We start from the raw sequence: 13,353 nt of genomic DNA, 5'->3' as shown, positions 1-13,353 counted from the left end.
GGCTGGGAATTCACTGATGAGCCTAGAGATTTGGTATAAAATGGATTCGGAAGAGTTCCTATTTTCAAACAAAGACGCTTAAAAGACACAAACTCTTGAAATGATGGTCTTGGTCCAGTGACCACTTTCTCATCTCTTTTAAGTCAGTTAATACGAAGGAAATAAGTAAGCTCCCGAGGTCCAGTGGCATTCCACCGGATGTGGGGATGACCACAGATGACTGGACAGTTGTCACCATGGCCGAGGCCAAGATGTCGCCAAGGGAACTCTGTTTATACTAGAGTCAGCTCTTCACCCTCTTGGCGTACCACAGTTCCTTTCTTATGCCAAAATCATTAACAACTGTAACTTTAAGTGAATCTACACGCGACCCCAAAATTTAGTTGTCCCTGTCTGATCTGGTCAAAATGACACATCTGCCCACAGAAGCAATTCCCATTGGGATATGACCAGCATTGACCTATGCAGGAGCCAGAAGCCAGGCCCTTCACACGGACCTCGCTTCAACACAGCACTTTTTACAAAGGACAAAACTCAGCTATGTGACTGTTTCTGTCATATAATCATCGTTTAGTTCTTACTTAATATAATCTTCCAGATGGGTTGTTTGCTTCAGAAAGGGTGTTCATGCTTTTCCCCAACCTCAGCTAACTTAGATTGTAATTTCTTTAATCTGCGCCTTTTTCTTCCCGTGAGGTAGTAACGGGACACCCAGCCTCGTAACGGTTGATGGGCGGAGAAGCGTCTTCAGCAACGGCAGCTTCGTCATCCGGACGGTGAAGGCGGAAGATTCTGGCTATTACAGTTGCATCGCCAATAACAACTGGGGATCGGATGAAATTATTCTAAATTTACAAGTACAAGGTACCACGTTTTGGGACTCTTTCTGATGCTCCTTTTTGTATGTATGCCTGTGTGCAAAGAGTGAACAAATTTAAAAATCAGCCTTTATAAAGAGCTAATTGCTACTTTCATATTACGAAAACTTAGATGTTCATTTTGGAGAAAATAATTAAACACATCAAAGTAAATAAAAAGCATTCATAACCTGAGAGATAACACTGTTTATATTTTTTCACATAGGGAGCCAAGTCTCATTTGTCTTTAGGGTGCATTGCTGAAAAAGCCCTTCTTGATGGTGTCCACTAATTGCAGGATTTACTTCACACATGTATAAGTGTAACCCGGAAACCACCAGCAAGAAAAAAGTCTGAATTGAGGTGTTTTATGAATGCTAATTAACTGAATTGTCATATGCAGTGTATATATATATTAAAAGGATACTAACTAACACTCTGTAGGGCATTAATGTTTGTGTATTTAATACAGTGTATGTAATTTTTCTTGATATCATACACCGAAAGTACATGACAAATTTAAGATTGTCAAATTAAAATCATGTGTAAAATCCCAGATGGCCATTGATTGAGTTCAAATTTAGATGCACAGTGATATTTTATTAGAAGAAAAAAATCAAAGTGTAAAGTCTCCAGATTTAAGTGCTATCACATTAATAAATCACAGCAAGTAAATAATAAAACCAATGTTGTCCTCAGTGGGAGGGGAGGGAAGGGGAAGAACTATATATTTTTTTAAATAATGCAAAATTGATCTGGAATTTCAAGTAACTTGAAGTCAGGAGATTTCAGGGCATTTTTGGAGATAGACACTATATTATGACTCTAAAGAGATGAATCCATTTTTCATGGCTTTGGGTTAATATATCAGGCTTCTCCTGGAGGAAAAGAGAAGGACATTTTATGAGAAGCTTTCTATATAATCTGGATAACCTTTCTAAATTCCTTCAGTATTGCTGTCTGCAGAGCTAATCCAAAATAGTACTGAGGCCCATTGATTAGAAGTATGTATTCTTCAAACCTTGTATAACTATTCAATTCTTGTGCTGCCAATCAATGGCACACCTTTGAGTTCAGAGCTGAGTGTGTGTGTGTGTGTGTGTGTGTGTGTGTGTGTTGCCTCTTGAGCAGGGGTGTACGTGAAATAGTGGAAATTTTTGCAGTTTTTTTCCCACTAGCCAGGCTTCCTCTCCCCCTTTCATATCGCTGAGAACTGAAAAGCTAAGTGGGTGCCATTTATCTTTCTCACTTGAACCATGGCTGAAATTTAGAGTAAAATGATGCATGGATCCTTCGTAAGTTCACAGAAGATTTCGATTAGCGATGAGCAACTCAGAGATGTAAGGAATCGGGGAGGGAATGAGGAAATAAATCCAAGTAGAAATGTGGTTGAATTTTCTTTAAATAATGGAATCTTCCTGTTCTATCTCTTTAGCCCAGGATTTCAATTAAATAGACATTTTGACAGAAGTGAATTGCATATTTTGTCAACCTGAAACACTTATTTAATAAATGGCTGTTAAAAATCATTTGGTAAATGACTGTTAAAGAAGACTGAGGATGTGAACAACTAATTCTTGTTTTCTAAAAACTGTTTCCTCTCTAGTTCCACCAGATCAGCCTCGGCTTACAGTTTCCAAAACCACCTCTTCCTCCATCACCCTTTCATGGCTTCCTGGGGACAACGGGGGCAGTTCTATCAGAGGTAATGAGAGATAGGTGGCCCACAACCGTTGATTCATCATCATCATCCGCGGGCAGATAAGTGACACATATTTATCAAGTAACTGTTATGTGTTAGTTTATTTCTCCCCCAAACTCATCATATAATTAATTCTTCCATTACCTATGCAAAAAACCACACATCTATTTTTAGGGTATTTGTTGAAACTCACCCATTCATCCAAGGAATCCCATTCACAAAATGAGTATCATGCATCCAATCTGAGTGAAATATTAACACATGCAAAAAAAAAAAGAAAGAAAAAACAAATGTGGTCATCTCTTCCCCCGAGATGCTGCATTGTGCTTCTTCCCCATGTTGTCAACGCTGTACCATCCATTCAGGTACTCAGTGCTTCAGTTAAGTAACCACAGTGACTGTTCTGACTTAGAAAGTACTGAAAGATGGGAAACGGTCTGTTTGCACAAAGCTTTTGCAATTAGTACAGAGTAGAAAAGAATTAAGGGAGTTTATACTGAAGGAATGAGTTAGTGTGATGAGCCCAGCCTAAGTGGCATTGGGAGAACATTCTGAGCAAGTTGTAGACCAAGAGGAGGGAGAGAACCCAGAAGAGACTGAGGTTTCACGGGATTAAGGAGCCGAGGGACAAAAGGGGTCATAGAGCAGGTGGGAAAAGATGACGGATAGATTTCTGCAGGCAGAGGACATCCTTCTTCTGAGAGAGGAGGAAGGTGAGAAGACAACAGGAAATACAGGGGCGTTTTAGGGTGAGGCCAGTGGTGTCTGGAGCCGTCTCCCTCCAGCTCATGAGAGCAAGTCGCCGCCCCTCTTCCCAACTTTGCCCTCAGTGACCACGACCCCTGCTGGGGATATTTACACACCACAGAAATCAGAAATGCTACCCATCAGGGCTTTTTTTTTTTTTTTTTTTTTTTCCCCAAGAGCCAGTTGTTAAACATTGATTAGCACTCCACTGGGCGAAGGGGAGGATCTTTCCTTTTTTAGCGAAGAGAAAGGTGAGATTTTCTTTTTTGAATAGTTGGATGATTAGGGGTGAGGATGTGTTTGTGGGCTTGAGGAGCATGGGAAAGATTTGTAACAGCTGCCGTGGGAAATGCACAGGGAGTCATTAATCGAGAAACAAAGCCATTGCTAAGCGTGAGCAGGGCCCCAGCTGCAGGGAAATGGCACAAAGCGTAGTGGTCACAGTTATCACGGTTTAATGAGTTGCTCGAGTGATCTTGGACAGTGGGGCAGAAAAGTGGATCACGGGTCACCAAAGCTGGTGACCGGCAGGGTAAGTGTAGTCAGAAGTCACAAGAGGGAGTGAAGCCAGGCTCCTGATTGAAATGGTCTACCAGAGGTTCTAGGTTAGGTGGAGAAGCATTTTATGAAAAAAAACAATGGGGCACTGAGGTAGGAGTTCAAGGGACTCTAGGACTCCAGGCTCAGATGAAAGGAAGTCTTGGTTCTGTAAGTGTGAGATCTTGGGAGAGGCAGTACAGGAAGGGTGTCAGAGCAGAAGGTCTTAGAGTTGAAGCCAACTTTAGTAATGAAGGGTTTCCAGGCAAAGGCGACCAGGGGTCCTTGAAGCACAGGGGTGGCCAAAGCCATTGACACAGGGGTTCCCATCTCCAAGAGTTAGAAAAGCTTCCTAGAAGTGGTTTAGATGAAGGAAATGAGAAGGAAAGCACAATCCCCTCAATGCGTAGGGCACCAGGGAGGTGGCGAAGTCAGGATAGGACGGTGGGAGCTGACCCAGATGCATCTCACGTATCAGGCGTTGAGAGAGCTGTCAGGACTGCAGATCAGGAACACAGAAGGGAAAATGAGGCTGAGAAGGGAGGAGGGACCCCAAGGCTGCAGGGGGCCAGAGGGGAGGGAAGGAGGAAGCCAGTGGGATGACACTGACCGTGGCTGCAGAAGGAGGGAATCAGAGATGGGTGATCTCATGTGACGCACGTGGAAAACACTTACTGCTACCAGCTGGGGGTTCAGAGGCTCTGGAGCGTGGGAGTGAGATGTGCTTTCGTCGCTGGTGTCAGAAATGGAATCCCATGGGCAGGAGGGAAGATGCCAGTATGCTGGTGTAAGGGCACCGTGCATCAGGCAGGCCAGTCCTGGGCTGCCTGGATGTGAACATTTAGGAGACAAGGACAGAGCAGACAGGATACGTTTGCCCCAGGAAGGCAGCTGGGGTAACAGGAATGAAGGCGTAACAGGGAGGGATGTCTCCGTGATCACAGGAGTGCTGGCTTCAGATTCTGGCGGTAGGATTTGAATCTTGTTTATAAGACCCCAGAGTGGTCACCTAACCTCTCCGGGCCTCAGTCTCTTCGTCAGCACTGTGGAGATAATAATTACTAATCCACAGGGTTATGCGAGGTGCTGTGAATAACGGGCTGTGGACAATGCCTGACACAGTCATTGTGGAGTGGGAGGGGGTGGCTGAGGAGATTCCTACCCCCGCTGATAACTCACCCCTTTTCCAGAGCTTTGGTTCTCTTAAAAATAACCCAGCTTCAGACCACGCCCATCCCCAGGCATTCGGCACGTGTGCTCGCAAGGTCAGGTATTTAGAGATTCAGTATCCATTCCCTGCTGCCCAGTTACACCTTTTAAAGGGAATGGGCAGAAAGTGGTTTTATCTTCATCACGCCATCCAGCAATCCCACCGTAGTAACGCCTGGCGTGGCCTAAATACCTCGTAATCAGTATGTCATCACAGTACTTCTCCCAGCCTGGGTTCAGTTTCCTGGAATCCGCAAGAGCTCAGATGTTCCCTTCCAAAGATGTGCAAGTTCTGAGAACACATCCCATACAGAGTGCAAGCTTCTGATGGAAAGCGAATCGCTCTCTTCTGAATGTGTCCTGTTTTCTGAAGGTTACATATTGCAGTACTCCGAGGATAACAGTGAGCAGTGGGGGAGCTTTCCCATCAGCCCAAGCGAGCGTTCTTACCGCCTGGAGAACCTGAAGTGTGGGACTTGGTACAAGTTCACTCTTACTGCACAGAATGGAGTGGGGCCCGGGCGCATAAGTGAAATCATAGAAGCGAAAACGTTAGGAAAAGGTATGTAAGCCTTCTTTAGTTTCTAGATTTCCTGTTTTCCAAATCAAAAGGGAGGCTGGAATTAGAAAAGATGCATCATACATTTACATGTTGGTGAGTTTGAACTTTGTTTTTCCCCAGGTGGGTTTGGTTCAGTGTGTTACAGGGTATTGAAAGAGATGGCCAGTCCATACAGAATATTCTGGTTCTCTCTTTTCATTATTTCATTTGCGGTTTAAAAGAAGAGTGTCCACAGATATAGAAGACAGACTTATGGTTACCGAAGGGGAACGGTGAGGAGGAGGAATAAATTAAGAGTTTGGGATTAACAGATACACACTACCGTACACAAAATAGATAATCAGCAAGGTCCTACTGTATAGCACAGGGAACTATACTCAATATTGTGTAATAACCTATAAGGGAAAAGAATCTGAAAAATAATAGATAGATATATGTATAACTGAATCATTTTGCTGTACACCTGAAACTAACACAACATTATACATCAACTGTACTTCAATAAAAATAAATAAATATATTAAAAAAAAAGAAGAGTGTCATTTGAAAATCAAGGGCTTTGGTGCCAACAGAAAGTTCCCGGCCTGAGTAGCCGTGAAATGTGATCTTTGCCCTCTCACCTTCTTCTGGGGTGACCTTGTCCCTCAGTCACCTCACCCCCTTCCACCTATAACTGTCACATTGCCTCACAGGCCCCACTTTCCAGGTGAGAAGTCACCGGGGTAGATTGTTAACCTTGGTGTGAGTTGGTTTTTCCTCTGAAAATGGACCTTCAGGGCAATGATGTTCAGGGGTGAAATTTGCAGCTCAGAAACACCAGCAGGAGGGAGGGATATGGCTGCAGGTGAGTGTACGTGAGGGGGCGGAGAGAGGGTCTTTGTAGGTTTCCTCACTGCTGATTCTCATCCAGTGGTGTGGACCAGATGGCAGGAGAGTGAGAGATTAGAAAGTGAAGGCGTTAATTTGGATGCGGCACCTGAGTTTTGGATAACGTGTACCAGGGTTCAGATGATGAGGGGTTGATTTATGCAGAAATATACCCACTGGGTCCCTGGGCTCCAGTGAGGGGCGCTTGGATAGCAGGGATGCCTGTGGGTACTTCCCAAATCCAAGTCTGCCTTCTCTTGAGCCAGGTCCCTGAATGCACACGGGTCAGCCCAGCACAGCACAGTGGTTCCTTCAAAACCACTCAAGGAGAAGCAGTCCCTCAGAGCTACCCGAGAGGCTGCATCCTGGGCTTAAGTTCTCAGTTTTGTCTACCAAGTAAAACATAATTCTCAACTTTAAAAAAAAAAACACTCAAGGAAACAGATACATGAGAATAGCTTTGTTCTTCAGGGGACTAACGCTAAGATTCACAGAAACAACCTCTACCCACCCAATGTTCCCTTTCACACCTGGGGGACATTGGTCCGTAAGATCCCTATAAACAGTGGACAAGCGGCCCATGACCCAGACTTGTACTGAGCCCCTCGCCTGTGGGGAAAGCAGCCCAAGGGAAACGTGGGACGACCTTGATGGCCTTCACCCATGTGCCCCGTGGGCTGACGCCCCTGTGCCCTCTCCCGCAGAGCCCCAGTTCTCGAAGGAGCAGGAGCTCTTCGCCAGCGTCAACACCACGCGCGTGAGGCTGAACCTTGTGGGCTGGAATGACGGCGGCTGCCCCATCACCTCCTTCACGCTCGAGTACAGACCCTTCGGGGCCACGGTCTGGACCACGGCTCAGCGGACCTCCCTCTCCAAGTCGTACATCCTGTACGACCTGCAGGAAGCCACGTGGTATGAGCTGCAGATGCGGGTGTGCAACAGCGCTGGCTGTGCGGAGAAGCAGGCCAACTTCGCCACGCTCAACTACGACGGCAGTAAGCTGGCCGCGTCTCGGGATGCGCGCACGTGCCCGCTGCCCCTCCCCCGTTTGACATCCATCCTCGGCGCAGTGTCACTCGTGCCCGCCGATCCCCTTAGGCTTTGGGGCCTTTCAGTCTGCTCCCCGCAGGGCTCCCTGGACCAGGTACCCACGTGACCTTGGCCGTGTTCCAGGAAGGAGGGACTGAGGGCCCGCAGGCAGCTCGTTGGGGAGTCTCGGGGCAGGAGTGACTTCTCCTGGGGCTGAAGGCTTCTGTGCCACGTGGTTGCGTGCTTGGTCGTGACTGTGAGCTAACACTGCTTTTGTTGTCTCCCTCCCCTCCTCCCACCCCATCCCAATCCACATGACAGCTTTCTTTTTTCTCTCATTTAGCCCTTCAACTGCATGTGCAAAAACAGTCTTCCATCAGTAAAGGAGCTTATGTTAGTCTCTGAGCAGAAATAGAGGCACTGATGGAAATAGAATAATGTCATGGGGTGTTAGTGGACGGACACACACACACACACACAGAGACACACACACACACATATATATGCACACGTGCATGCAATTGGCATGGGCTTTCTGAAAACCAGATGAGGTATCTTGTGATGTTTAGTTGACTGAAAATAAGTGATAGAAATTTTTATCCTTTTTTTCTACAACTAGTATAAGGGCCATTTATTGATGTTGAACAAATGCCAAGCCCAGGGAAGCTAAAGGGTGGCGTGACATTGACCGTTCTGCAGTCAGGAAACTTCAGGAAGTCCTAACTGGCAGCAAGTTGATGCTGATTTCTGCAGCCTCGCAGCGATTTTCACTCGGGGAAAGGCAGTGGTTGAATTAGGTGCTGTGATCACAGGGTAAAACGGGCCGCCATTCATCAGTTTGGAGCTCCGGGCTTAGCTCCCTCAGAGACCCTGTCCAGTGTCCACTAATCGGGCTGGACCACAGTACTGATGACTTACCCAAAAAGTCTGCGCCAGAGCTAACACCCCAATACTCTATTCTTCGCTAGACAGGCTGAGGGGTGTTCGCTCCTCTGCTTACGTGCACTTGGGATCTCGCTTAATTAATACTCTGGCCGGAACTTCCTTGGACTGCAGGTTATCCTGTTCTAAGAAAAGAGTGTACGTAAACCCAAGGACCCTCGGGCACGACCAAAGGATGTTCCAGAGGTGTTGTAGACTTGGCTCCTACCTTGGCCATTTTCTCCTGGACTGTCCTGGCTTGTCCGAGGGCTTGTTCCTCCTGCCCTGGCACACTGTAAACCCACCCCTGAGTCTCCCACCAAGGCCATCTCCCCACAGATCCCTCCTCAGCCAGAGCCCAGGCTCGCCCGCAGCGTTTAGGACCTGGGGGGGGTGAAGGCAGGAAGGTGCCGAGGTGGGAGTCTGGTGCTGGCTACACCAGCCTGGGCCCCGCAGCTCCTGAGGCACCTGGTCCAGCTCCCGGACAGTGAGGCTTCTCCTCTAAAGCTCTGATGCTCGTGGGCCACGTCTCTCTAACCTTCTAGCCTCCATCACAAGTGACTTCACTCCAAGAGTTCCCGTCACAGAACATCAGACACCGCAGAGCAGTGTGGACAACTTGCTTTCTCCTCCAACATGGTTTCATTCTTTGATCTGACAAAGGACTTCAACACTGACCATTTTCCCTAGCATTTAAGGGCTCCCCAAAGTCCTTTGCTAGCAGGGTACACATTTGGGCAGGAAGTATATTTCTTACTTCAGATGATTGATGCCCATTAATTGCCTTACGACCATCATGCTCTGGTGCCCAGCTTCTTCGTAATCTGTGTGGTCCAGAGCGCGCGGCTTCAAGGTGCACGTCCGTGATAGGTTCACAGCTAATCATTTAATTAGAAACCACTCGCTTGCAACATTTGAAACTGTCATTCTTACTTACAAAGTGCTCTGCAGATTTTAAATGTGTGTCTTCTGAAAGAAATATTCTCACTTTATCCAAGATCTTAGATTAAATCACGAAAAAGTCCTGGGAGCTACATTTAAAATTTTCTGAAATCTGAAATAATCTTATTACACTAGAAATAAGAATACATATGTATATTTTCCTTGAAAAAGGTTACTTTTTTTTTTGAACTAAGCTTGTGGATATAAAGCTTTAATATCTTTTTTGTCACTTCTGCCTGAAGAATTTTTTTCATTTTAGGAACGACAAACGTTGACGATTAGCTTTATAGCTATCAACACCAGTCAGATTTCAGATCCGCCCGTGGCTTTATTTGACTCTTTCTTCTGCCGTTTCCTCAGCCAAATGTTTCCACTGGTCCTATGTCATCTTGGTTTTGCAGGCCCATCCTCACCCGCATCCCCCTTATGTGCCTCTTATGTGGGTTCTGAGCATTTGCAGACTTGGGTTTGCAGCCAAAACACTCTATATAAAGTTGGGAGAATGATCTTGGCCTTAGCAGGTAGCAGAGGGGACCGTCATTCTGTTGTCCCTGCTCTACTCACTAAATGCAGGGCAAGACTCTTTTTTGTTCAGAGGGAAATTGTATTATTTTTGCATTATTTTTCCTAAATCACTGACTTCCTGGTCCTTGTTTTACATGGAAAATACAGTGGACTGGAACATCTTACATAATGGTCGGTGCCAAAACGCAAGCCCCATAAAATGTGGATGCCTGTGTTTGAATCTCTGCACCCACTGTATTAAGCCTCTGAGCGGAAGGCAGCTTAAAGCGGCTCAGAGTTCAGTCTACTTAGGTGTTTGCTTGTAATTCTAAATAATCTGAATTTCAGAGCTTTATATGGGCCAATAAGTAGCTTGCTTTAGAGACTTGGATGGCTCCCCTTTGAACAGTTGGTTTTACTCTTATACCCGGAAATAGTTTTAAAAGTACATTTGGCCTTACACCCGTGACAAAAAGCAAGTGAATAACCAAACAAAGAGAGATTTTAAGCTCCTTTAAGCAGGCTTATCTGGTACAGTCTCCCCACGGACTCCCTTCTGTCCACTTGCCAAACCCATTGTTCCTTCTTTGATGTGCAGTTTTTCAAACAGCCCCTCTCAACTGTGCTCTGGGTGACGCTCAACTCCACGTAAATGTGTGTGGCTTTTTTAAGCGCCCAGCCTGGACCTTATGCTTTCAAGTGTCTGCACCCAGCAGTATGTTGCCAAACGAAGTCCCTTTCCAAAAAACAATGCACTCTGCGCTTTGCGCACGCTCTGATTCGATGCTCCGTAGAGTAAGCGTAGGAGGGGAGTGAGCAAGTAAAGGAACGAACGAGGACCTAGAGGAAGCGTTCCTCTCATCCCCATCACTGCGGACGCCCTCGGATCACTCGCGCGGTTCTAGTAACCCGTCATCCCTAAAAACTCCGCCATGCTGTCGTCATTAACAGCCACCTAACATCATGACCCTGCTTTCAGGTACAATCCCTCCACTCATTAAGTCAGTTGTCCAAAGCGATGAAGGGCTGACGACCAACGGAGGGCTCAAGATGCTGGTGACCATCTCCTGTGTCCTGGTGGGGCTGCTCCTACTCTCTGCGCTCCTGCTGGTGGTTCGGAGGAGGAGACGGGAGCAGAGGCTGAAGAGGTTGCGAGGTGAGTGGAGGCTCGGCCGTCCCCCCGCAAAGCAGGACAGACAGCTGGCTGGGGGGCAGTCGGCCCCGCGGAGGGACTTACCCTCTCTGGGCCAGGTCCCCGCGCCGCCGGGGTCTGTGACCTGTGATGTGCCGTCGGCAGGACTGCAGGGCCTCATGCGCGAGTCATGCAAATGTTACGACTCAGAAATTGAGTGAAAGCCAACCTCTTGCAAGTCTCCAGCAAGGCAGGCAAAGAATGACTTTCACGAGGGTTTGCCAGCCCCACTCTTTAATTTTGAGCCGCTGCAGCAATGCCACCAATTAACGGCCTCCTTTATTTTTATTTTATTTTATTTTATTTTTAACATCTTTATTGGAGTATAGTTGCTTTGTAATGGTGTGTTAGTTTCTTCTGTATCACAAAGTGAATCAGCTATATGTATACATATATCCCCATATCTCCTCTCTCTTGCATCTCCCTCCCACCCTCCCTATCCCACCCCTCTAGGTGGTCATAAAGCACCGAGCTGATCTCCCTGTGCTATACGGCTGCTTCCCACTAGCTATCTGTTTTACATTTGGTAGTGTATATATGTCCATGCCACTTTCTCACTTCATCCCAGCTTACCCTTCCCCCTCCCCGTGTCCTCAAGTCCATTCTCTACATCTGCGTCTTTATTCCTGTCCTGCCCCTAGGTTCTTCAGAACCATTTTTTTTTTTAGATTCCATATATATGTGTTAGCATACGGTATTTATTTTTCTCTTTCTGACTTACTTCACTGTGTATGACAGACTCTAGGTTCATCCACCTCACTACAAATAACTTTATTTCGTTTCTTTTTATGGCTGAGTAATATTCCACTGTATATATGTGCCACATCTTCTTTCTCCATTCATCTGTCGATGGACACTTAGGTTGCTTCCATGTCCTGGCTATTGTAAATAGAGCTGCAATGAACATTGTGGTGCATGACTCTTTTCGAATTATGGTTTTCTCAGGGTATCCTTTAAAAAGACCTTCCAGATTGGTTCTGGAAATGAGAACTGTTTTATTGCCGGGAAATGGAAATTGAGGGGCTTTATGGTCCTGGGAAAGCATTGTGAGGCAGAAAACGCACACTTCACTGAATTAGAAATTGGAGCTGAAGCTTTGGTGTAAGAGTTTCGTTTTAACTAAGAAAAAAAAAAAAGAATGGAAGATGAGATCTTGGACCAGATGGAAGCCTTTGTCAGCAGCACCGTTATTCCGATGTCTGGTTCTATAGATTCTGTGCGACAGGGCTCTTCCAGCTTCTGGCCAACAGCCCTACCTGCCCTGGCTGTGCAGTGTGAGGCCAATGAGCTCTTTCATATACAAAGCCCTGTGCAGGACGATGCTCTGGGTCCCTCCCCTTTCCCTGTCAGGGTATTTAACCAAGCCGCTGCTTGGTAAAATGTATATATAAGCTGCTTGCATTTTAGCATCAGTGCAGCGAGGAGTATCCAACATCCCATGTATTCTTCAAAGTTGCATTTGAGGAACAGGCCTGGAAGCACCGTCCTTATAATATAGCTGGGATATCCCCAAGCCTGGCTGGTAGACCTGGAAAACACTGACCTCTTGTGTAAATGCTTGGTTTGACTGTAGTCCAGTTAAAACAGCAGAACATGGGGATATTTTCACCTGTCTTCAAGTAGCCAGAGCACTCCTTTTGATGGGCCTCTAACCCATTTTACTTTCAATGTGCGTCTACTTGGCCAACAAATTAAAATATTTGAAGTACATGGCACTCCATCTACAATAGTTCTTCCGTTTACACCTTCTGTAGCCCAATAATTCAGATGAACCATCAATCTCCTTGAAATATCTTTTCTAAATCACATTTTCCACTTACCTTTTAATTTTGCAGATTCTCTTGAGTGAATCCTATATCCTAAGGGCCGTGGTAGGTGCTCGATGTACAAGATGAAAAGAAAGAGCCTTCTGAACTTTAGGTTTAGTGTATGAGGCAGACGCACAGGCATGTACCAGGAAGAGAGCCAAAATGTCACGAGTGCTAAAACAAACAAATCCTACCTAAGCACAGAAGAGGAGGCGATTAATCACAACTAGGGAGGAAAAGGGGGGGCATTTAAGAGTTACAGAAAACAGCACTACAAAAACATAATGTTGCCTAATCTATTGAGAAATTCAACATCAGGTGAGCTGTGCTGGATTCCATTCACAAGTGTTCGTCATTAAAATACCAAAAGGACTTTTTTTATAACCCCTCTTTTACCGAAAACAGAAACCCATTGTGTGGATTTTAGGGACGTCGTTATTTTTTTATTTTATTTTTTTTAACATCTTTATTGGAGT

At 45.9% G+C, this 13,353-nt stretch overlaps 1 protein-coding gene across 2 annotated transcripts in view; it reads left to right on the top strand.

The window, feature by feature from the left end:
* DSCAM (DS cell adhesion molecule) overlaps positions 1-13,353 on the top strand; it is a gene marked incomplete at its 5' end in the record, with an annotated part of 741,397 nt that overhangs the window by 680,791 nt on the left and 47,253 nt on the right. For both annotated transcript variants that reach the window (XM_082458757.1, XM_082458758.1), the window contains 5 exons: positions 701-864; positions 2,464-2,562; positions 5,426-5,614; positions 7,186-7,476; positions 10,857-11,033. In XM_082458757.1, the coding sequence (XP_082314883.1) occupies positions 701-864; positions 2,464-2,562; positions 5,426-5,614; positions 7,186-7,476; positions 10,857-11,033 (920 nt within the window). The remainder of the gene's footprint in view (positions 1-700; positions 865-2,463; positions 2,563-5,425; positions 5,615-7,185; positions 7,477-10,856; positions 11,034-13,353) is intronic.

Source organism: Balaenoptera physalus (assembly GCF_965194825.1).
Source record: "Balaenoptera physalus genome assembly, chromosome: 4".
Taxonomy (NCBI): domain Eukaryota; kingdom Metazoa; phylum Chordata; class Mammalia; order Artiodactyla; family Balaenopteridae; genus Balaenoptera; species Balaenoptera physalus.
Note: the sequence above shows the minus strand (reverse complement) of the source record. Positions and strands in the feature narration are given on the sequence as shown.